The sequence below is a fragment of the Pezoporus occidentalis genome, unplaced genomic scaffold (genome assembly GCF_034315485.1).
Source record: "Pezoporus occidentalis ecotype Australia unplaced genomic scaffold, CSIRO_AGI_Poc_V1 ctg28, whole genome shotgun sequence".
Lineage (NCBI taxonomy): Eukaryota > Metazoa > Chordata > Aves > Psittaciformes > Psittacidae > Pezoporus > Pezoporus occidentalis.
Genome location: NW_026914718.1, coordinates 6,835,709 through 6,859,107, shown reverse-complemented (window position 1 = coordinate 6,859,107; position 23,399 = coordinate 6,835,709). Strand labels below are relative to the sequence as shown.

General features: G+C 40.2%; 1 protein-coding gene across 1 annotated transcript in view; it reads right to left on the bottom strand.

Annotated features, from left to right (window-relative positions):
- Window positions 1-23,399, bottom strand: part of ITGA9 (integrin subunit alpha 9) — a 215,595-nt gene that overhangs the window by 5,328 nt on the left and 186,868 nt on the right. Inside the window, exons 26-27 of the mRNA XM_062625454.1 lie at window positions 22,245-22,346; window positions 14,432-14,551 (exon numbers count right to left, since the gene is read on the bottom strand). Of these exons, the coding sequence (XP_062481438.1) occupies window positions 14,432-14,551; window positions 22,245-22,346 (222 nt within the window). The remainder of the gene's footprint in view (window positions 1-14,431; window positions 14,552-22,244; window positions 22,347-23,399) is intronic.

The window sequence follows — 23,399 nt, the reverse complement described above, 5'->3', positions numbered from 1 at the left end:
TCCTCCACAAGCCTTAAAGATGCTGTGGGGCTGATAATCACTTTTGCATGTCTTTTTGTTTCTTAAACCCTTGTACTTAGTTATAGAAATGCAAGCAGTTTTCATTCCAGTTTGGATAAAATAATTCTCATATTGCTGTTTTCTTAAGTCTTCCAAGTAAACAAAAATGATTTTAATAACAGACTTTGGTAAGCATTCAAGAATAACTCCTCCAACTTAGCAGTGCACTATTGAGACCACTGAATCAATATTTTGTTCATCACAATTAAACATTTATGTAACTCCTACCACTCTAAACCTGTTTTCTTATTCCTGCTGGGTAAAGCATGATGCCTTATTCTTCCTTTATCAACCAGTTATTATTATCCTTTATTCCCAAATTGGCTATATGCAGGAATATTTTGTCACAACTAAGTTGGGCTTTTTAGTTTCAGTTCTTTAACAAGTTCAGTTTTCTTCAAGGATGTTTTAACTCACAGGGGTCTGAAAGGCAGCTTGTTCAACCTGCTGAGGGCACTTTCCTAAATCCCAGGTCCTTGCCAGTGCTCCCAGCTACGTCCTGAATTCACTCCATCATGATACCAGGCACAGACCATCCTCTCACCACCAAAGGATACAGAAGCTGCAACATGGTCTAACAAAACATGTTGGTTTGGATGACTGTGGACCACATCTCTGGGGCATGCTATTAATCTAGAGACAGATGTACCTTCCTGAGTGCACAGATGTACATCACACACACACTCAACCGCTTTATAAATACACAGTACGTAGACATACACATAAATGACAACCATCCCAACTTTATAGAGGTCCCATGACCTTCTGGATGCCCTCAAATAGCTGGAACTAGACCTTAAAAACCATTTGTTCACATTTTTGTGCACAGACTACGGACATTGTCTCTTTCCCATCTATCATAAGCAAAGCTTTATCTGATGCTCAATGCATGGATAATGGTGCTTCTGTTCTAAGAAACTACCTCACAAAAGGGACACTGTTGAATTTTGGAGAGCCACATCTCCCTTGCTTCCTAGCATTTCTGATCAATGTATGCAAGGATTCAGAAGGGAAGAATTAATGAAGAGTATCCCTATTCTTCAAACTTGCTCTAGAATTCAGATCAAGTTCTTTCTTTAGTGGAAAAATATCTTTAGCAGTAATTTCCATACTTATACCTGGAAGCTATAGAAGTGCAAAGGATATATTTAGAGAAGATATCCTCGAGATAGCACTACCGTAAAATCCCAGTGAAATTTCACCATTGATGCCAACATACTTCTGCTCGATGGAGACTTGAAGCCAATAGGTAAAGTTTCCCATTATTTTCACAGCCCAAAATTAAGTTAAATTATTTTATTGATAATAGGCAAAAAAAAGTGTAAAAACCCATTACTTCTCCATTACTACTCCTCTGGTTTTCTACCCCAGTAGAATTAATTGAAGGTACTTATTTCAGTCTTTTAGTCACAGGAGTCTGCAGCTATTCTTACATATGGTTAGGGAGCAGATGTGTTGAAGAAGTGGGTGCCATTTTTATGTTATCAGTTTTTACAACAGACTTACATGTTCTGCATGTTAGAAAAAGAAAATTGCCACAGGACTTTGTTTCCCAAGATTAACAGGAGAAGTTCAATTTGTAGCTTTTAAAAACAGGTTTTAAACCCTTAAGGTCTCCATCCTTCATACAGCCACATCCTTGGTACAATAAAATCCTCTCTTGAAGTTATAATCAAAATTATAGAAAGGCTTTTTAATTTCCTCGAGGGCCAAGCAAATGAAAGCAAACTCCTTCCAACTGTTATTTTAATAAAAATTGTCTGTTTGTGAACATCTGCTTCAGGAATTCTTTTTAAAAGTTGGGTATGATAGTTTTAGTATTTTACTATTTTGTTACTGAATACAGCATGCTTTTGTATAACTTTCTAGTAGGGCAGAAAAGTGAGCTGAAGACTATAATAAATGTTAATGGAACGTGAAATCCTACACCTAGAAGCAATTCCACTACGAAGCTATAAATGTTTACATGCTGTAAGTGATGTGCATAATCTATAACTATGTAGAGGACTTAATTTGAGTGCAAGCAAAAAGATAAACTGGACTTTAAGGATATTTATATTTCGTTTTTTACATTTTTTAAAGTAGTGGTCAGGGATTAGATATATTTCCTACCCCTTAAAGGCAAGAATATGCTTTGTTATGGGGTACCATTCCTTACTGTTCACACCATATATATCTGCTTAACATGGTAGAGTCCCTATCATCACCAGAAAGGGTTTTTTTTTTTTTTTGTAATGGCCATGAAGAAATCACAACATAGTTGTTGTCTCACAAGGGAGAACACAACCCACATAACCACCTCCTTAGAATAAACTGATTTCATTAAAAATGACAGCAATATTAACCCATATGGTAAGGGATGCTAAGTGCCTGTGGCAACCTGGAGAGAACAAGTGAATTTAACATGCAGCAAGGAGATACAGGGGTAATAAGGAGGAAGACACTTGACCAAAGCAGGAGAACTGATGAAACATGGAGCTAAGTATATGCTGTTTCTTTTGTCACTGGGGCAGAAGTGACACCAGAAAATGTCTTTTCTGTGACTAATGCAAAGCCCTTAAGGAACCTCAGAAAGCCCAGTAAGGACAGCACTACAGGGACTCAGTGCTGGATTTCAAGCAGGGAGATGAGATCAGCTTTAACAGGAGTATTGCAGTGATGTCATTTGTGGAATGGGTGTTTACAGTAGGCCAGTGGTCTCCAACCTATGTTTGTGGGCAATGAGTCTCTAATATTACTCAATTGCTTTCCATATACACAGGGATACATGTCTGTACACATACTGTACAGAGGAAAAGCAACAGGAGCACATACAGGAAGCAAGGAGAGAGTACCTTGAGAAGCTGAATAGTTATCATGGAAGAAGGCATCAGCCACCAAAGACAATGGAGGAGATGAGAGAAGCAAACTACAGTCAGCATTTCAGAGTGGTGTGAGAATTATTTGAGAAGGCTGAGGAGACCTTCTTGAGTTATGGGCCTTTTGGATCACTGTGGTTAAAAGAAAGAACACTGCTCAGCATGCACCGTGCTTTACTCTTAACCCTGGCAGACCTTACCAGGGGGGAGCTCCTATGCCAAAGGTGCCATATCCTACTTTGTTTCTTCTGTAGGTACAGAGGAAACAAAGAGGAGAAAGTGGGCCATTAAAGACTTTGAGAATATAGGGACAGTCTCAAAATCCTGGGGCTATCAACGTCACTCACAATGAATTCATGACCTATGCCAGGGAATGGAGAGAGCATCTGAACTGCCTGTGAATCCACACATTGTCATGTTTCACATCTGCCATGATAAACTGCAAAGATTATCTTGCTTTTAAACAAATACTAATAAAAAATTATCAGACAGAAAGAAACACAACGGAAAGAAAAAGTTGGCCTGGTCTTTACCAGAAGTGATAAAAAATAATGTCCTTCCTGGTAAGTATTATTGCTGCTATAAATAGGTAGTTTAGATGCAAAACCTGAAACCATCCGTAGGTTTTACACACATTCTTTAATTTAGTTATTCTAGCCCGTGCACCCTTTTCTAGCATACCCTTACTGCCATCTACAGCATAGGCTGAGCAGAAAGCATGTTCCTGCCAAAACTGAACAAAGCAACAGAAAATCTGTGTTACTCGTAGGCTGGGGAATTACACCTGTTATTGTGAAGTTACTTCTTGCCATGTGACAGCACCGTCATGTCTTCAATCCTGAGTACTTAAAGTATCTTTCACTCTTTAGCTGTCCGGCCAGATTTAAATCCCTTAAAAATCACAGATAAATCATAACTAGACAACAGTCACATAAAACTGCATTCTTCAAGCACTCACACAAATGGAAAGCTTCAGTCAAAGTGATTTCAAAATGTTGAATTAGCATCACAAAACCTATTGTCTTTTCTTTTTCTTGCTGCTGTTTTCTACACATCCGAACACCGATCACTGAACTACTGGACTTGATATTTTCCTAAACTCCCAAAGCATAAACATTTGTCCAGCATTTCCTGCAGTACCACCCCGTCTCTCTCTCTCTGGGGTGCCAATTAGAAGTATGTTTGAAGAGTGATGATACTACAGTCTGCACTTGGGAAAAAAACAAAGCTGACCAGAGGGCAAGCAATATCACTGCCCTTGTTATATTCACTGTTGGGTAAATGTCTAAAGCATTTTTATCATACCCATTGTGGCTTATTTTCCCAATCAAATAAAAAGAGAAACAGTTTGAAATGCAAACTGTAGAAGAATAGTTATATTTTTGTTGGGTGTTTTTTTTCCAAGTCTTTTTCCCATTAACTTCATCTATTAAGAAGCAAGAAAAAATTCTAACAGTTGTACACCATTGTAAAACAATCATTATGTCGATTTACAGTAGTGTTTTGAAACTATAACTGAGCTAGGAATAGAGGTTTGTGAATAACAATGTTCAAACAGAATCCAAAAAATATATCAGAGACTTTTGCCATGTTTTGCACAATATTTTGATAAAGCTGCACTAGGGTATACTGAGGTACTAAGCTGCACACAGAAAGTGTTGATTTTTATCAGTAAGGCTCTGCTGACAAATATCTTCCAATGGAGGTTACTGACCACAGCAGAAACCAACAAATTAAGACAGCAAAGGAAGTACAGATATATGTGTAACTAAGAAATACAATGAAATTTAAGAAACCCTGCAGATTTCTTCCATTGAAGCTAGGCTTTGTCAGGATACTTTGGATTCAGTGCCTTAATCACAAGCTGTCTTTCCTCTATTATACAGTTTTTCATCTACTGTATGCACTATTCAGCCATACTGGATGAACAGTCTGGACTTACATCATTAATCCTTTACTGCCACATCTCTTTAATCTAGGCAGAGGTCCCACGCCATTCACCTCATAGCCCTTCAGAAAGAATTAACTTACTCTTCTCCTCACATTTTGGGGTGCATGCCCCTTGGGCACTCCTCCCTTCCTCTAAACAGTACCACAGCTAGAAAAATATGCAGCTAATCATAGGCCAGGAACCTCACCCCAGGCTAAAGGCCACCAGTTGGTACAGCAGCAACACCCCAATCTCTGTAAAGCAGCACTGCTGAGATTGGAAGCATGGAGCGTTTCCCCATGCAGAGATTGATCACTGGTTATTATGTGCATCTCACTTCACTACTGCCAAGAAGGTGGAAAAAAATACTTGGGTTCACATGGCCTTGGATAATTCTGGCAAGTCCCCAGCTCCAAGAGGATGCCCCGCTTCCTTCCTCCCAATTAAAGGACTGTTGCCACAGTACAGAGGGGTCATGAACAGATCTTGTGTATCAGCTTTTCCATAGAGGACTGGCAAACTGCCACCGCCTGGGCCCCCCTGTGAGGAAAAGGCATGTTTGGAAAGCAGCCATGTGGCCTGCCTATAGTTAATGAGAAACTGTATATTTAGGAGCACAAATGATAGCGTGGCTAAGGTAAGCTCATGAGGATTCAAGTGGCCTGGCTTTGATTAACCAGTCTTTCATTGACTTTCTGAGAGGAAAATCTTTCAACTTTCCTGTAATGTAGGTACTCATTTGCTCAACGAAACATGTCCAAGAAAATAAATACATATGCTTCAAAAATTACCATTCCACAAGTGGCTGGGGTGTGTATATATATATATATACACATACAAGATACACTTTGCATATATACACAGTGCTACATATACTTATGCACTGGGGAAACAGAGGCAAAGAGAAGTTCAGTAGCTTGCTCAAAGATAAGGTCTCCTCTACAGACATTTTGTTTAGCTGCTATGGAAGAATTTGACACCTATCATCTGTATCTGATCCCAATGAACTGTAATAGACAGACATTGCCATGGCAGGAAAAACTATCAATGTAGACAAAATTGCACTTAACTTTTAAGTTACTTTCATATAGCCTGGCTAACTGACATAAGATATTACTAATGGTACGTAGTGTGAAGATGTGTAGTCCTCCACAGATTTTTAGAAGGAAATTTATTTTACATGCTGTAGTAGTAAAACAAGCATAGTTTTTTAAAACACACATTTTATTAGGCGGTTACTTTGTAATAGTGAAGTAATAAGAAAAATGTTAAGGGCTTGAGTTTTTTTTCTGAGGACTGTCAGTCAGTTCATAACTTAGCCCAAGAAGTTATTAAATGAGCTATTAATTTAACCAAATGTCTATCTTTAAGGCCAAACATTCAAGAAACAGAGAAACAGTCGCTGAGGCTAGGTACTTCAAAGTAGATACACAATTCAGACTGGCAGCATGCACGGAAAAGAAGCATTCAGGTGTGCAAAAGAGGTAAATGCACACAGAGATGGACACCTGTACAGCCAATCTAATTTAGTACTTAGGGTTTTTTAATATAACATGCCTTGCTGTTGTCACTGATGCTAGAGCATCATCCCACTCTAAATGTGAAGCCCAGTCATCAATAATTTGTTCCTTTAACCACTTCTTGGGCAACTTTTCGCTCAGCAGTTGTTCAGTTGGCTTCCATAGACCTACTGACTAATGCAGTGAATAAAGCTGGTAGATTGGGTGTCTACCCTTGGAATATCTTTACCTTGGAATACAGAGGTAAGATCTAATTTGCCTCAGACAAGACCCATTCACCTAGCTTTTGATTCATTTATGCATAGGTAATGTATTTTGTTAAGGACTTGGTACCTACAGTACTTTGCAATGACTGGACTGCTAAAGATCTTTCAGAGCTGAGTTCTGGTAACTTGAGTTTACTGAAAGCATGAATTTCTTGCAGGATGGTAACTGTGTACAGTAACTTGCATGACAGATGTTACTAATATAAGTGTAATCAAAAAGCAACTTAGACAACATTAAATCTTATAAACACTTGCAAACAGTTTAGATTTTTTTCCCTATTGCAAAATTTTACTAAGTAGTTTATCTTTCAAAAAAGCCATAGAATGAACACAGTCATCATCCAAAGTTCATCTGTGCTTATCACTTGCAAAAATGAGAAAGAACACAATGTCTATTCAGAGATGTCTGGACAACTTACTACACACTGATTTCTTAAATCTCAGCAGGGAATAGGGCAGTAATTAGATATATCATTCCTGTAGGTGCAATTAATTTAAGACATATCTCAATCTATATTTTTCATTTCCTCTCCAAAGGAAAAAAGAAAAAAACTACTGAAATATTTCTGGCTTTGTTTGAAAACCAGAGACTAAACATTAAAGTCTATTTCTGGAATCAATAAAAAGTAGCTTTACACTCATATTTTGATGTATCTGACCTGCCAAAAATATTTGAATGAAATTTATACTATGTTCATAATTATCAGAATAAGTTACTTTCATGGGTTTAGCTGAACCAGGAGGAAATGTCTATGGCTGGTATAAGTTGTAATAAAGCATGTCCCACTGCGACACTAAGCCTAAAGAGAGAATTTAGGCTATGGAAGTCACATTGTCTGTGTACTGGCATTTGGGTCTGAGGGATGCTAATGACTCCCCATGACTACACATGTTGTGTTCCAGCAGTGGGGAACCTGGGCACCTTAGGTACTTACTGGCAATTTTTCAGTCTACCCGTGTATTCTTGTTCTGGTTTGGAACACAATGGCTATCTTTCTTCTTTTCAGAAACACTTTCTGAAACACAACCTGACCTCTCTATTGTCAGCGCATTCAATTTGCTCACATGGTCCTAGGATGAGATCGACATAGCTGCAATGGCTGTGATCTCAAAGTGCACTGGCATGCATAGCTCCCATTTGCAGAAGAACACTGAGATAGAGAATACTCAGCCACAAGATTATTGTTGTACAATTTACATAGCTCATTTTATCCAGAAAGATAACGAAGGCATTTCACAAGTACAGGACGCACACCACCACTGAAATGTTGCCAACCTTGCCCTTAAGAGTGGTGAACAAATATTACATGGGAGCCAGCAAACCCACTGGTGAAGGCAGTGCTTTGGCTACAAAAGCATTAACCATTTACTTGCATAAGAACAAGTAAAAGATGCCCAAACTCAGTCTTCCTGCAACATTTAGTCAGAGTTCAAAAAGCTCAACAAATCACTCAATCTACTGTAGAAAACCCAACATTTTAGTCACTGTTGCAGGAATACAAACCCCTTTGGTCTTGGGAAACCAAGGGTCTACAAACATTTTGTGATGCCCATTTTCATCCAGGAAAAAAAAATGTAATAAACACAGTTTTGACTGTTCTTTAAGAAATTAATCAGACTTCAAACAATCCACCTAACTTCTGCCTGGTGAAAATGTCATTATTTCTATGGACAACCAACCACTTCCATTGCCTCATTTCCTCCTCAAGGTTGCAAGCTGCTATACATAATAAATAACTATCTGTGTTTGGGAGATAATATGGGTTTGGTTTTGAATCAGAATTATCACCCAACTGCATTTTTATTATTTATAACAGTGTAATATTGAAAGATCCTAATTCTAAGCCTACTGAACCTAGAATCTGTGCCCAAAAAGTAGTACCTCTGAGAAGCCTACATGTCAGATAGCAGGTAATAAATTCCTTGAAGCAACTCAATAAATGGGTAACAAAAGCAACAAAAATTTGTCAGAAAAACTCTGCAGAATGCAATGGCTTGAGGACTACAAAAATGGACAGTTTTAATGGACAGACAGGACAGGTATGGGCCATGTGATTCCTACAGATAGGGATCATATTTTTATAAATGAGACAAGCTGAAAAGTGAGAAGACAAAGCTGGGCAGAAACTTGGAAGAAAGTGCAGAAACTAGCGTTGACAAGGTTTTAAAGTGAGGAGAAATAGTGGAGAAGGGAGAAAAATAACAAAGAAAAAGGAGAAGCATAGACTTGTATAGATTTCTCTTAAGTTCTGAGGCAGCTGGTGCCTCCATCTACACCTCTACAGGGAAGACATTTGTGAGCTCTGAAATCCACCCCTCCCGTCATCAGCCCCTAGAAAGTGCTCTCACAGCAAGTTGAGCCAACTGCCTTGTTTATCTGAACATTAATTATGATTCTTAATTTTAAAGCATCACCATATGGTTGAGTCTTGGAACTGTACGTATGGAAAGGAATAAGCATGTGAACTCTGAATAGGCACAACTTTCGTCAAAGATATGAAATGACACCCAGTTTCAACAGGTTTTTCTGTTCTCACCTCTAAAATCAAAATTTGAAGTTATACAGATGTGATAATGGCAGAGTGGGAGACTTTTTAACTGAAAAGTGTTCTTCCTGGAAAGATTATGTATTGATTAGAGACAGATATAGAGAGAGGAAATCAAGAGAGAGAAAAGTAAGCAGCCAGACTTCTTCACTATGCTGAAATCCGAAGAGGTTTTGTGCTGTAACTGTATGTACCTGTGCACGTCTGGGGAACAGAAAAAAAGACACAAGCAAAAAAATTCCCCAAAACCACAACACAGCTACTAATCCAAAACGTGGCCATCAGGAAAGGGGCTGCTACGAGGACTAGCCAGGAAATGGTAGCTAGCCTCTGCCACCTGAGCATAAATTAAAGGGAAAGAAAATGTTTTTGGGCTTGTAACACAGGATACAGATCAACTGGCAAAGAGTAACTGCAGAGGTTTTTGGTTTGGTTCTGGTGTGGGTTTTTTCTTTCCTCTGCTGGAAAATGGTGAGCTGTATGTTTTGGCCTATTTTAAAAAGCCTTAACGTTGGAGGCCCTAAGTAAGGGAAAGTATCTCTTTCCAGAAGGGGAAAAAGAGTGGTTTCTACTACATAGGTGAATTTCAAGTTAGCTTTAGCCTTGGTTAGCTTAAGATGTCTTCTGAAGGCTGAAACAATATGTGAGGCAATGGCAACTACTGCATGTAGGGGAATATAAGTGCTCTTTCAAAGACATTTGTGCAGTCACAGAAAAAACTCATAAGGCTTCTTCAAGCTAGAAGCCCAAAGGCACCTTTGAAAAACCTGCTTGGGTTTGTCTGGCTTTCTTAAAAAAGAACTTCATGTTTCATAAATAAAGCTTTCTATTTCAAAGCTTGTCCCTTAAAGCAGTGCTACCAAATCACTGCATCCACACATACAGCCTCTGCTTAAAGCAGGATTTTGCAAGTCCAGCACTTGGTAGGATTCATGCTCCTCGCTGGAAAACACCAGTTCGAAGCCTGCACTAACTCAGCTCAGTAAACAGAACTGTCATCACAATATTTCTCCTAAAAAAATAAAAGTTTTCAAACTCTTATTCTAAGACAAAAGGAAACATGTTTCTGCATAGCACCTAAGAACAGGAACCCTTCAGCTACTCATACCCCAATGTATGTGGCTGCTATTCTGTTCGTTTTCTTCTCTGCAATCCCATCAAGAATCCAAAGAGGGTTTGGAGCACGAGAGTGTCTTATTGCATAAGGGACACCCAGAGATTAATTCTTCACCCCAGGAATCCAAAATCTATACAATGATGCTAGAAACCTCATTTTAGATGGGTCAGAGCTTGGATACAACAGGGACAGGCTCAGTTCAGAAAGAAGCTTAATGTCTAGACAAATAAATTTAGATAAAAGTACAGCTTCTGTGTTAAACATGCCACAAAGAAACAAAATAACGTTACTGCAATGAATATAAAATCTTTGATTTGCAAATCACTTCCACAACTGGCTCCACAGATCACTCAGCTGCTCAGATGTCCAGTCTGGTACTCACTGTCACATCCCCTCTTTGATATCCTCTGGGCAAACCCCATTTCTTTAATTTCTGTGCACTTTATCTAAAATGATGTGGATTGAATAATTCACTCCACAGCTCAAGCCAGTTCAAATTTCAATCCACAGCATTGTAAAGCATTTCTATTACAGAATATTTATTGTGTTATATTACGCTTCACTTTTTCATTTGCACTGTGTATGCCAATTCTCCCCGGGTTTACACATGCATAAATCCACTATGCCCAAAGGGGACCTTGTCCCCATGTATGGCTGCAGTCCTAACAGCTGAAGGACAGCACTCCCCAAAATAAGCCAGCCATGACCACCATTCCCTCCTGAACTATTGCCAGTGCTTGTGAAACCATGGGCTCGTCTAGCACATGGGTAGTTGGCCAGAAGCAAAGCAAACTCCTCCCCTGCTTCAATCTCCACAAGCATCTGGAGGCCACTAAAGAGGTGCAGTCCAATCTCTGCAGTAAAAAGCAAGATGTATGGCTGTGGGCAACAGCATGAAAGCCCCTCCTGCTCCTTGTCCACATAGGAGACCACAGGCAAGGCACAAGCAGGGAAAGTGATGTGCAGTGCAGAGGAGCTAGCAACATTGGGAGCACATCCCCACATCCCCATGCATGCCTGTACAAAGACATCTAGAGTGGATGAACAAGATAGGAATAACAACAAGTGTCAAGGTAAAACTGGGTTATCCAACAAAATAGGCAATAGGTAACCCTTATGCATCATGGCCATTATCCCACGAATGCAAGGAAAAGCTGCTCTCCTGCTCTGGATCTGTGCACACTTAAACCAGAGGAAACACGGTGTCTACATGAAATACTAAAATAAACAGAGAAGGAAAGGCAGTCAAAAACTGATCAAGCTCATGCTCAAAAGCTCGTTATGTGTGTTTAAACATGGCTGCGGTCTTGCATGCGAATAAATACACTTTTGTTTGAAGTGAAACAACCAGGCATTTGACATCACTTCCATTTGACATGGACTTCCTAAGCTGTGCAATTTTAGATCTACAAATAATGAAATAATTACCATCCTCATTTTATTGTATGCTCAGTAACCTTACTCTGATTCAATATAGGGCTGGAATGTCCATGAGACCTCAGTCCTGCTAATTCTAGAAGTGTGTAATGTGACATATTTACATGTATTCTAATGTTTTTCTACAACTTGGTATAAGTAGGTAGAACTTCCTCACTGGGCAGTCATGCACACAGTGACAGTGTATCTTCCACACAGAGCTGAGAGCCCTGCCAGCAATCCCTGCACTGATGCCAGTGCTCTTACAATAAGTTTGCTCCAGCTCCTGTTCTGTTTTGTGTAAGGAGCTGCCTTCCAGGACTACTTTTTTAGGTCTAATTAATTTCTTAATAAAAATATAATTTAGTTTATATGCTAGTCCTCAAATCTGGGTCATTTCTAGTTCTCACCAGTCATTCTGAGATGCCCCAAACTCCATTTAATTAAAATCTGTTCTTTCATTCCACAGTTAAAAACTAAACCACTTCTAATATACATTTGCTTGCCTTTTTTACATTTTCACACAGCAAATTTAGGCATGACTGTAGGATGCACTTGGCCACTTTTGTCTAACAAATATTTACAATCAGACAATTAAGATTCCTCTGCAGGACTGCAGCTTTCCCACATCAGTTTTATCTCAGACAACTTTAATATTGCCAGTAATCTTAATAAATATAGCAACTAGTGAGTGCAAAGTATCACTTATGTATATTTATGTTCCAAATGAAGACTTGAATGAAAATACTGGCTGATACAGCTACAGACTTTTAACCACTTTTCTCTAAATCAAACTGTTAAGTTATTGGTTTCTTTAGTAGTCACCCAACCCTGTAGATGAAGCACAGGAGTGCAGCTGACAAAGTCTGCCTTTCTGGGCAAGGAATCTCACCTTCCTTTGCCTCAGCACTTCAACATCTGCATGCAGAAAGTGCTATATAAGCCTGGTGCTAGTTAGAACTATTTGTTGCTGTCAGTCAGAATTTCCCTCAAGGCTTTCAGGCATCAAAATGGCACCATGAGTACTCAAAATGTACATGAATGATCTTGATGTGTACTTGAATGATCCCTATAAAATTTAGAAGAGCTCAAGTTTCAAGATCAAGCCAGGAGGCAAAGAATTTGTATTAATCCTAATAGAGACCAAGACCTGAACTTGTGTTTGATTCCCATGGAGGCTCACAGTGAAAGGTGCTATTCCTCTTACCTTGCACATTTTCAAACAGATCATCTACTGCCTTTTTACCTTCAGGAAATGAACCTTATGAAATCAGTCATATAGGTATTAGCAGCATTAACTCCTTTTTTCAAACCTGTGTGTCATTGGGCATAAACCCTGGGCCTGTTCCAACCTCACATTTTTTCATTCTCATGGTTATTCTGCCATCTGAATTGCACAGACCTTTTTCTTTCCCTTTGTTTTTTTTTTCTTTCTTTCACTTTTTCTGCCATGGAAACCAAAAGCATTGCCCACATGTCAGAAAAACAGAAGTTACAACACATTCAAGACTGTGGTCAAATATTGTTTTCCAAATGGAAAGCACAGTCAATTCTGACCTGGCCAGTATATGGTTTTAAATCTTCAAAACTGCCTATAAAACTACTTCAAATCTACAACACATATAAAATTTATATAACCTAAGAAGTAGATTTACACCCTATAACAAAGCGATCTACACATCTGTATAATCTATAATAAGAACTGCCTGGACAGATTTTGGCCTAGGTTTGTAAATCCATTTTACAGCCTCCTGACCTGCAGCGCTATGTCCTTTCACAGCACATTGGGGCTGGGACCTCCAGTCCCAGCACAGCGGGTGAGCACAGACTGCAGCACACATGCTGCTCAACAGCGCAGATCAGGCTGCTGGACCTCCGCCACAGGAAGCAAAATAAGGTTGGACTTGTTCCTATGTATGCACTTGAGATTTACTTCTCTCAAAGACAGTCCCTGACCTTGACCGTGGCCTTTTAGATTTATGGATTGGTAAAAGGGAACTGAGGAATGAAAACACTTGAAGCTCCTTACCCTTCTATTTACCACACCAGATGGCTGCTGCTAATTGTCAGCATCAGCCCAGTTTTACCATGTAACAGCGCCTGGGTACAAGAGCTGTATCTTATCAGAGACTGTGCGAAGGATGGCTTTTAACAGGTCCATGCACTACTTGCTCTCATAAGGCATTTTCTCGTCCGGAACTCTGAGTGATCTGAAGAATTTATTACTGGATACTCCTCTCCCCCAGGCATTTACCTCTTGAAAACAGTAGCTACTGACAGGTTTGTGCTAGGGATGCGTGCGGTCTTTCAGCTGGTCAAGAAATTTGACCTGATCTTCAGGAAACCCCGAAATCAATGAACCTCAGTTATCCCAAAACCAGAGAGATGTACCAAGTATGTGAGTATGAGATAATAGCAGATTTCTAAGAGGGATCACTGCTTTCTCCTGAAATGGTATCAGAGGTCTCAACTTTTAATCGCCAGGCCCTAAAAAACCCTCAGCCTTCACTTTTTCTCTACAACACGAATCTCTCCCTGTCCCTCACAAAAGCCTGGATATAAAACTGTATTTGCTGGCTAATGACTTCTGTAATGGAGTGGACAATTTTTTAGTTCCTAAAAAAAGTGAATGTTAAATGCAAGGATAACTTTAAGCTTTTCTTTTTTTTTTTTTTCCTGGGACTAGCCTTGGTGTTTATGTTGCATCTGTTACCTTACCTTCCATAAAAGCACGGCCAGCAACAGGAAGATGAGAATTCCCACCAGCAAACTGATGGCAATGATCCATCCGACAACATACCCACGAGGCTCCAGATTGTGCAAAGCCTCAAAGACCACCTACAAAGCAATTAGAAAAAGATCTTTTTATGATTGGAAGTTGTATTGTTTTCTCTTGCACTCATTAAACACACTGCATGGTGGCCTCACTGATCATATTTCATCTGTCAAGCAAATATAGAATGCGCCCTTAATTTTATGCTTTCCATCTATTTTTCAGAAGGGATTTAAAGCTTTCAAGTGGACTCTAAGTAGCCATGCATTGGATCCAAAGGATATCAGCTTCCACTCTGAAATAAGTCTTACCCTGCCAATCCACCATCCCACCCCATACACTGAGCTTGTTCTGGTGCTGGTCCACTAAAGGTGCAAAAAGGCTTGCACGAATAGCTCATCCCTTGGGTTGGCAGGGATTTCCACGACATCTCACATGGTTTGTCTTACTCAACATGTTCCTGGGCCTGCCAAACACCCTGATGCTTTACATGAAACACTCATGTTTGCTGAGCTTGTTAACTTATTTTCCCCCACAAAAAATGGCACAACTCACATACAATCCTATTGAAAACAAATTGTCCCTGCTGTGCTTCACAAGGCACATTGTGTGAAAGAGAGAAGGGTGTGTGCAGTCCTGGGTTCTTCTGGGAACACAGAAAGCAGTCCCCTGCTGTTCTCTTCTCTCTATTTGTATAGCATGTATGGCAAGGAAATACTTTCTACAAAGAGCTTTCCTTAACCATCTGCCTTAAGAAGAAAATGGGAGAAAATTATACCGCTCATATACACTATGTGAATTTCCAGTCTCTTATTTCAATCAAAACCAGTTTCTCAGTGGAAAACTCAAAACCAGTTCTCCTCAGTGAAGGCTATTTCTATGTTAAATGTTGCAATTTAATATCCAGCAAATGCAGAGAGACAGCAGGGATTTTTTTTTTTAAAGGTAATACATTGCTTTGTCTGGCTTTATTTTGGTTTGTTTTGGAAGGCAAAGCAGAGAGTTTTCCTCCCTCCTTCACAAACCCCTTTCATCATCTTTGCTCAAAACGTCAAAACCCTCTCATAGATACAAATTGTTAAATCAATCTTTTAAACAAAACATGAAAAAAGTGGTAGTTAAAATTGGATGAAAGTCTGGGATTTAGTCAAATACAGTCATGAAGTACCTGCATTCATTGGTGACACCATTCAAACAGCATCATTTATGAGACAGCAAAAGGAACATGATGCCATACAACCCATATGGGTGCTGAAGGTGGGCATTCAGGAAAAGGCTGCAACAGGGAGGTGATGGCAGCACTGGAACAGGGGCCAAAGAGGCTCTGGGTTCTCAATCCTTGCAGGTTGCCAAGCCTTACACAAAGCCATGGGGATCCTGAGCCAGTGCAGGTAACAGCCCTGCTTTGAGTGAGAAATAGGACAGGAGAGCATCCCCGGATGCCACTAACAACCATTTATCTGTTTCTGTAAGCATCTGCAGACTCAGCAAACACCCACACAAATTACAGGCACAGGTGAGAGTAAGCAGTTGAGTAGAGCTCTATTTCGCCACGGCATTCCGTAAAGAAGGACTTGAAGATCCTTCATCTCAGTTTCACAAACTAATCCTGATTAAGACCACAACTTTTCTGGGGGAGGAATTTGAACACAGCTGATTTACACACACTGTTTTTTTTTTCTATTAATGAGAAATTATCAGGCACTTGATGACAACATGGAAACATAACAAATGGACAAGAAAGATGCTATACATAGATAGCATTATCCAAACATATTCCCATAACTAGTATCACAATGCTCAAAATAGTTCTTGACCATGGGCCATTTTTTCACCCACACAAAAAGAGTAATTCTGGTGTTTCAGACATTAGCACAAAGCCTTTGTCAGACTTTAGACATCTTGCTGAACAGAAACAGTTTCCTAAGCAGCAGTTTCCCTCATAGCCAAGATGAGTGTGAGGGAAATACCAGACAGAGGGATCAAACACAAATCTTGTCCCTTCCTTGTATTTCTGAGCCAGTTTGGAAAGATGATCTGATGTGGCAGTCCATTTCTCACGGAGGCTATGGATAGCATCCATCTTGCAGACACAAGTTAGATGAGTATTTCTTAGATGACAAGGCACTAATTTATTTTCCCTTCTGACTCTAAAAGAAAAAAGAAACCCTCCTAACATTGTAAGTATTGCCAGCTTTAGTGAAGAGACCTTTCAGGCAGTCCCTGGATGCAAAATGAGGTGGTGTCTTCTTCCCACTACTCAGAGAGTAAATATTAACATAATACAACATCCAGCACAATAGACCTGTATGTCCTTCATGCTGCCAAAAGACAGAGCTAGGAATAACTGCAGAGATCAAATCATACATCATCTGTGAAGCAAGAGCCCCAAATTTCAGGTTTGCAGCACTCTGGCTAGAATAGCTTGGCTGTAGCTTTTGCAGTCACAGCTCGAGCTATAAGGGTAGAAAGGAACAACAGCTTCTTATTTATCCAGTTTATTCTAGCAGTCTGGAATCAACAAACAAGCATAAAATCCCACTGTTCATGGCTTTGTGGTTTGGAGAGAAGCAGGGACGCTGCACATATTAGTGTCCTTATCCCTCTCAAGCTCTCAAAATGTGCCTGCATTAATATGCAACCACTGCAATGAGCTTTGGTGAAACAACCAACCGACAACAAAAAACCCAAGCTGAACCCCAATCAAAGCAGACTGAACAGACAGTGTACATCACATGTCAGGGTGATCAACAAGAAGTCAGTAGAGTAGGTGGTGGGAGGCCAGGGAAGCAAGTCATCCTTGGATGGGGAGAGGTTGGAGGCAGAGGATGGTGTTACCAAACAGAAGAGAGCCATCCACCACTTGACCCATGGCCATCACACAGTCTCTGAAAGCCAGTCACCAGCAAAACCTGAACTCCTCATCCCATCCACCCCAGAAGAGCCCCAACAGGGCAGCCAATGTGTTGGGAAGCACAAGGCAGTCCCCATCCCCGCCCAATGGACTTCCCACAGTCCTAACTGATAGAGAATACAGGAGTGATAAGAGTGACTGATACAGAAGATAAGGGAGCTGGGTTTGGGAAAACATCCCAGATAGGGCAGTGGGGGCAGAAGCCACCTGGTTCAGAGAAAGCAGATACAACAGTCATGAAATATGGAGCGGATTACAGGCTTGTTCTCAGCCTGCGACAAAATGCCAGGGAAAGGCTGTGGAAAAGCAGAGTTGTCTTGACGATGTATGAGGAGTTTTAGTTACGTATTTATCTTCTGCATTTCACACCATACTGGTGGGGTTTGGAAGCAGGGAAGCCCGGGAGGCAGAGTAGCTTGCCATTTAGTGAGACATAGCTCACACGTCAATCAGATTTTACACAATGCAACTGCCCTTCTGTAAAACAAGAGGGCTTCACCCTACCACTGGTTTCTGAAATGCTGAACCTGCATGGGACAAGGGCATCTACCAGTTCATCATCTACCTGTGCCAAACACTTGCTATATTCTGATAATCTTAATGAACAAACTGAAAAGAATCAGAATTTTATATATATATATTTAATGCTTTTAAAACACCCTCCAGTAGAGCGTGTAGGCAAGAAGTTAAGAGGTTAACTGAGTAGGAATTTTGCAAAACCCTAAAGTACATACTGTGCTGAAGCCCTTTGCAGAATACACACACGCTGCTGCACTGGGACTCAAAGACAAGAAACATACTTCAGCAAAATACAGTTAGAAATACATAATTGCAAACTTTTCATTTCTTTTTGCTTATAGAATCACAGAATCATAGACTGGTTAGCAATGGAAGAGACCTTAGAGATCATTTAGTTCCCACCTACGCGCGCTAATTGAATTTTATGTGCTTGTATCATGAACCACAGCATCATGGAAGGCACTGGCTTATGATAAAAATGTTACTTTATTTTTCTATTATCACCCAGAATGATTCTGGTGGTTCAAACCACACTGCTCTGATGGCTGATTTGTCCATCCAGGTGCCATTATACTTGAGGGGACTTGCAAAAAAACACCATTCTCCTATATCTCTGTACATAAACGTACCTAAATCCTGAGAAAAGAAAAATAATCCATGTAGAGCAACCACTTGCCTGTGTCAAATTAAATATGGGGTGACTGGGCTGAAAATGAGGAAACAGTGAACTCTATGCAGGAGGAGAGAAAGGTTAAAAATCTATTCAGCTTTGCATCTATTCAGACTCAGACATATTTGGCTGGTTCTGACATGGTGAAATCCAGCTTATTCTTCCCTCCACACTGGCATTCAGAGAGGGAAGTGTCTCTGAGAGAAGAACACTTTTCCTCCTGCACACAAGCAGAGAGCACAGGATGTGAATCCTTGGATCTGGTATTTGACCACGGCGGTCTCATGGAGCTTATTGTTGGTTTTGCCTCACATGCAGAGAAGAAGGGAGCCAAACCTTCATGGAAACCCATATGCTCAAGAAAAGAAAGCATGCCTCCTGAAAATACCACACCATCGGTTTCAGCCAATACATACTCCTGCTAATACAACTGTCACTACAGAGCCAAATCCAAACTCTGCTCACCTTCTTCATGTGACTTGTCCAATATAAGAGTTCAAACAGCCTATTGTAACTGGAGACAGAAAATATATCATTCCAAGTCACATGAAACCATATCCAAATCCAGAGAAATGATTTCTGAGAACTGAATAAATGCATCTTTTTTTCTTAAAAAATGGGTTCATTACAAAGACAGCTGCTATCCAGCTTGCAAATATTTACATAAGCTTTTGCATCTCCCTTACAAATAGTCTACTGGTGATATTTATAGGGGTGGTCCTGCCACCAACAGTAGTTCTTAACACTAACATCACAAATATGAGTCTTCAATTTCCTTTTCTCTTCATTACAGACTATTTGCACTTGATGTTGTACAATACAGAGTAAAAGTACCCAGTGAAGTAAAGGCACCTTGTTCTAAACAACCATTTAAGTGTGCTAATAAGTCTCCATTTAGCTGTAGAAGGCAAAAAGGCCTTTTCTTTCAAATTTACCATGAGAAAATGTCTAAGAAAATGTTTCTTGTTGTTAGGGGGCACTTTCATAACCAGACTCAAAGGAAGTCCATGCACAACTGTTCAGAAGGAGCTGCTATCCAAATGGATATGGTACAGCAGTCCATAGTCACTGAAAAGAATCCAGGATGAGATTTTAAAAAGGAAGGGAGGAGTATGAACAAAGACGTTTTCTCTCTCCTATCTCTACTTCCAGCTGAATAGCTGTGGCTTGCAACAAGTACTATTTCCTTCTGCATTCCACAAGAGAAGGATGAAAAACGAATACTTTGAGCCAAACCACGTCTTAAATTTTTCCCTGAACATGACCCTATGCAAAACATACCAATGGTGAAGCCAACAGACATATGGAAAGAGCATAAAGGAGGGAGCAAATGGCACTCACATTAGAAAAGACTGGAAATTACAAATTGATGTTACACGGCTACAACATGTCAAGAATGCTCCTTTACGGCTAGGGCTTCCCAGGAACTAGGAGCAAGCTCTTGTTTGAAGATTAACATAGCTTTCCAGCACACACAGTGCACTTTGTCATTGTTGCAACTCAAGGCTTGATGAAAGGCTTTCCGGGAACAGGAAAAGAACAATGTTTTGGGGTTTTGTTTTGTTTTCTTCTTTTTTCTCCAAGCATTGGATAACAATGAAATACATCAGAGCTCGCATTCCTAGATAAGAACATTTCTAAAGTTTGAACATGAAATAATAGCAATCCCACATAGTTTACATAGTGCCTATCATTCTGAGAGATTCTGAAACCATTTACAGATCAAAACATTTGGCAGAGAGATGGTGGCTTCTTACATTTCAACTGGGGCATAGGTATCAGTCACTTGTTCAGCCAGTGAAATTTTGCCACAAAATCACAAGATTTGCTCTATGCAAGCTGCAGAGCTAAAAAGAAATCAAGCAATGTATTAAAAATTAAGGCTGCAGGCACATTCCCAGAGAAGCTTGCTATGCTTTCTATTTCAGCTGCCAAGCCTATTTTTTAATGCTCTTATAATGGTCCAGAAAACTGACAAAGAAAATAAAACAGAAGGGAAAAAATGGTGTCCTGTCAAATAAAATATATACATATATACACATATTTCTGACAGGTCTAATAAAATAGGAAGTTAAGTCTAGGGTTGCAAACATGATGGTGGAGAAGATGGTCACTGTATTGGTGGGTCTACTTTCAGACTGAGGGTATTAAATGGATGCAGGTTCAATTCTTCCTTTGCCTGTAGGGTTTTAAATCCAGCATCTCTGAGAAATGCTTTAATGTGGGATGTCAGGGTCTTCCAAAAGTGTGTTGAACTCAATGCTATCACACTCAAATCTCAATAGAACTCACTGAAATGGAGTCAATGAGAGAATGGTTGCATGGGCTGGTGGCAATGGCAATCACTGGGGATAAAAGGTTAATTGAGAGATGGCATCTAGATCATGTTCCAAAAATACACAACAAGAGGAGAAATTGAAAGTGGTCCAGATTAACTTTGATCCTCATGTGAGACAGAAATAAGAAATTAAACTTCAAAATCTCATCAGGCAAAAAGAAAGCTCATTTCCGTGTGGCCGCCTATTCAATTTCCATGTGTAAGTATTAGGCGGCTTGGTAGTAGGAAATGAAAGCAAAGTAGGAAACCTCCTCCTTCTCTAGTAGATTATAAACATGGCCCTGTGCAGTTCTGCTTACAGCCAAAACTATGTAGTGAATTTGCCTTGAACTTTAATATTTCCCCTTCGAAATTCAATCACACGTAGACCACTACAAAATGCAGTATCAGGTCATACATAAATTCTGCCAGCTCAGCACAATGGAACAGTTAAATGAATTTGACAATTTAGGTCCCCTTGCCCATTTTCACAGCTCCCCAAATATCATTAACACTTCCAAGTATTTCACACTGGCACACCTGAAAAGACTTTTCTGGGGTTTCAAGTCTCTGCTAGATTTTAAAGAAAAATCTGAATTAGATTAAAGCAGATGTTAACCTTAGAACAGGAAGCTAAACCTAATTTTGGCACAAGAACCTCAAGGGTATTACAATTTTGACTAGCACGACACAGATCCTTCTGCTCCAGAGAATGTCATTCACTGCGATGGTATGGTTATCAGAGGGGAGAAAACCACACAAATACAGTTCACATTACTGCTAGTCTAGCCAGACAAAGTCTGGGCACTCTCATGGGCTAAGCCCAGCCACACAATCCAGTTTGTGTAGAGCTTTCAATGATCTCCAGTCCACTGGGATCAGGAAACCTTTCTCTTCAGGTTTATTCAGTGGGTCCAGAGAAGGGCAATGGAACTGGTGCAGGGCCTGGAGCACAGGTGTGATGAGGAACAGCTGAGGGACCTGGGGCGGGGGGGATAGTCTGGAGAAGAGAAGGCTCAGGGGGGACCCTATCACTCTCTACAACTGCCTGACAGGAGGATGGAGCCAGGAGGGGGCTGCTCTCAAGGAGCAAGTGATTGGACAATAGGAAAAGGCCTCAAGGTGCACCAAGGGAGGTTTAGACTGAATATTAAGAAGCATTGGAACAGGCTGCCCAGGGCAGTGGTGGAATCGCTGTCCCTGGAATTGTTCAAAACCCATGTAGACGAGGCCCTCAGTGACATGGGTTAGTGGTGGCCTTGAAAGTGCCGGGGAAACAGTTGGACTTGATGATCTTAAAGGTCTTTTCTAACCTGGCTGATCCTATGATTTACTTACTGGTTTTTCTTCTGGGCTCCCATTGGGTATCTCCACAACTCTGAGGTCAGGGTCCACCCGCACCCTTGCCCTTGTGACGAACTGGATGACTGATGAACTGTCCTGAGAAGTAAAAAGAGGAAGAATTGGATTTGAGGACAAAACAACAACAACAACAAAAAGGCACCACCACTCCCCACCACCCTCCAAAACAAAAACATCAATCATTTTCCAGTGTAATAAAAACATCTAGACAATGCTTAGAGGAGGCTCAGTGACAGTTAAGCACTATTCTGGTTAAAACTCTGGTTTTAAAAAAAATATACCTTATGCTTACAACAGACAAAACAGAGCACATATCTCAGATTAAAACAAAATCAGGTACGCTGGGCTTGAAACACATCATTTCTATGTGGCCTGTTAACGTTTCCCACATTTACTGCGAAAGCAAAAAGCAGACCACTGCCGGTCAACACAGGCAGTATCAATATCCACTGTCGAAGAGAGTTCCTATTTGTTTTTCAAAGGAACAGAAAAAAACAAATATGAAACCTGGGATAAACTCTGAATTATTTGCAGCTGTGCACTGTAAATATCTTAAATATTGAGCATACACCTCCCCTTATTAATACATATTCCCCCTATATTTTACACAGTGCATTTTAACAGGCACATTCCAATAAGCGGCCATTCCATCTCATAGGTTAGTCATTTGTATGCTATTCACTCTGGGGAGGGTAAGTGCTAAGCAAGCAAATGGCATGTATTGCTGATGCTGACCCAAAGACATGTGTAAGCACTGCATGTGTTTTAAAGGAGTGCTGCTAATGGTCATCTTGAAAAGGACCCAATAGGTGGGATGAATCCTGGCTATTCTTAGGACTGAATTTCCCAGAAGCACATTTTGTGTGCACTCAGTTACTTGCTTACATATTTCAGCATTTCCATAAACATGTAAACAAATACCCAAAACTTCCGGCCTTGCCTGTATTCCCTGTTTTCAAATAGGAACAAACATTAGCAGAGTGGTTGGGTTCAGGTGGAAAAGCTCACAGCTATCCATTGCTTTAGGAACGGCTTTCTAATAAGAGCTCTTTACAATGCTTGTAATCTAGCAGCTATCAAAGACAAGTTTATTTTAGTAGGCTCCTGTTCTCAGTTTTCTCCTCTGATTAC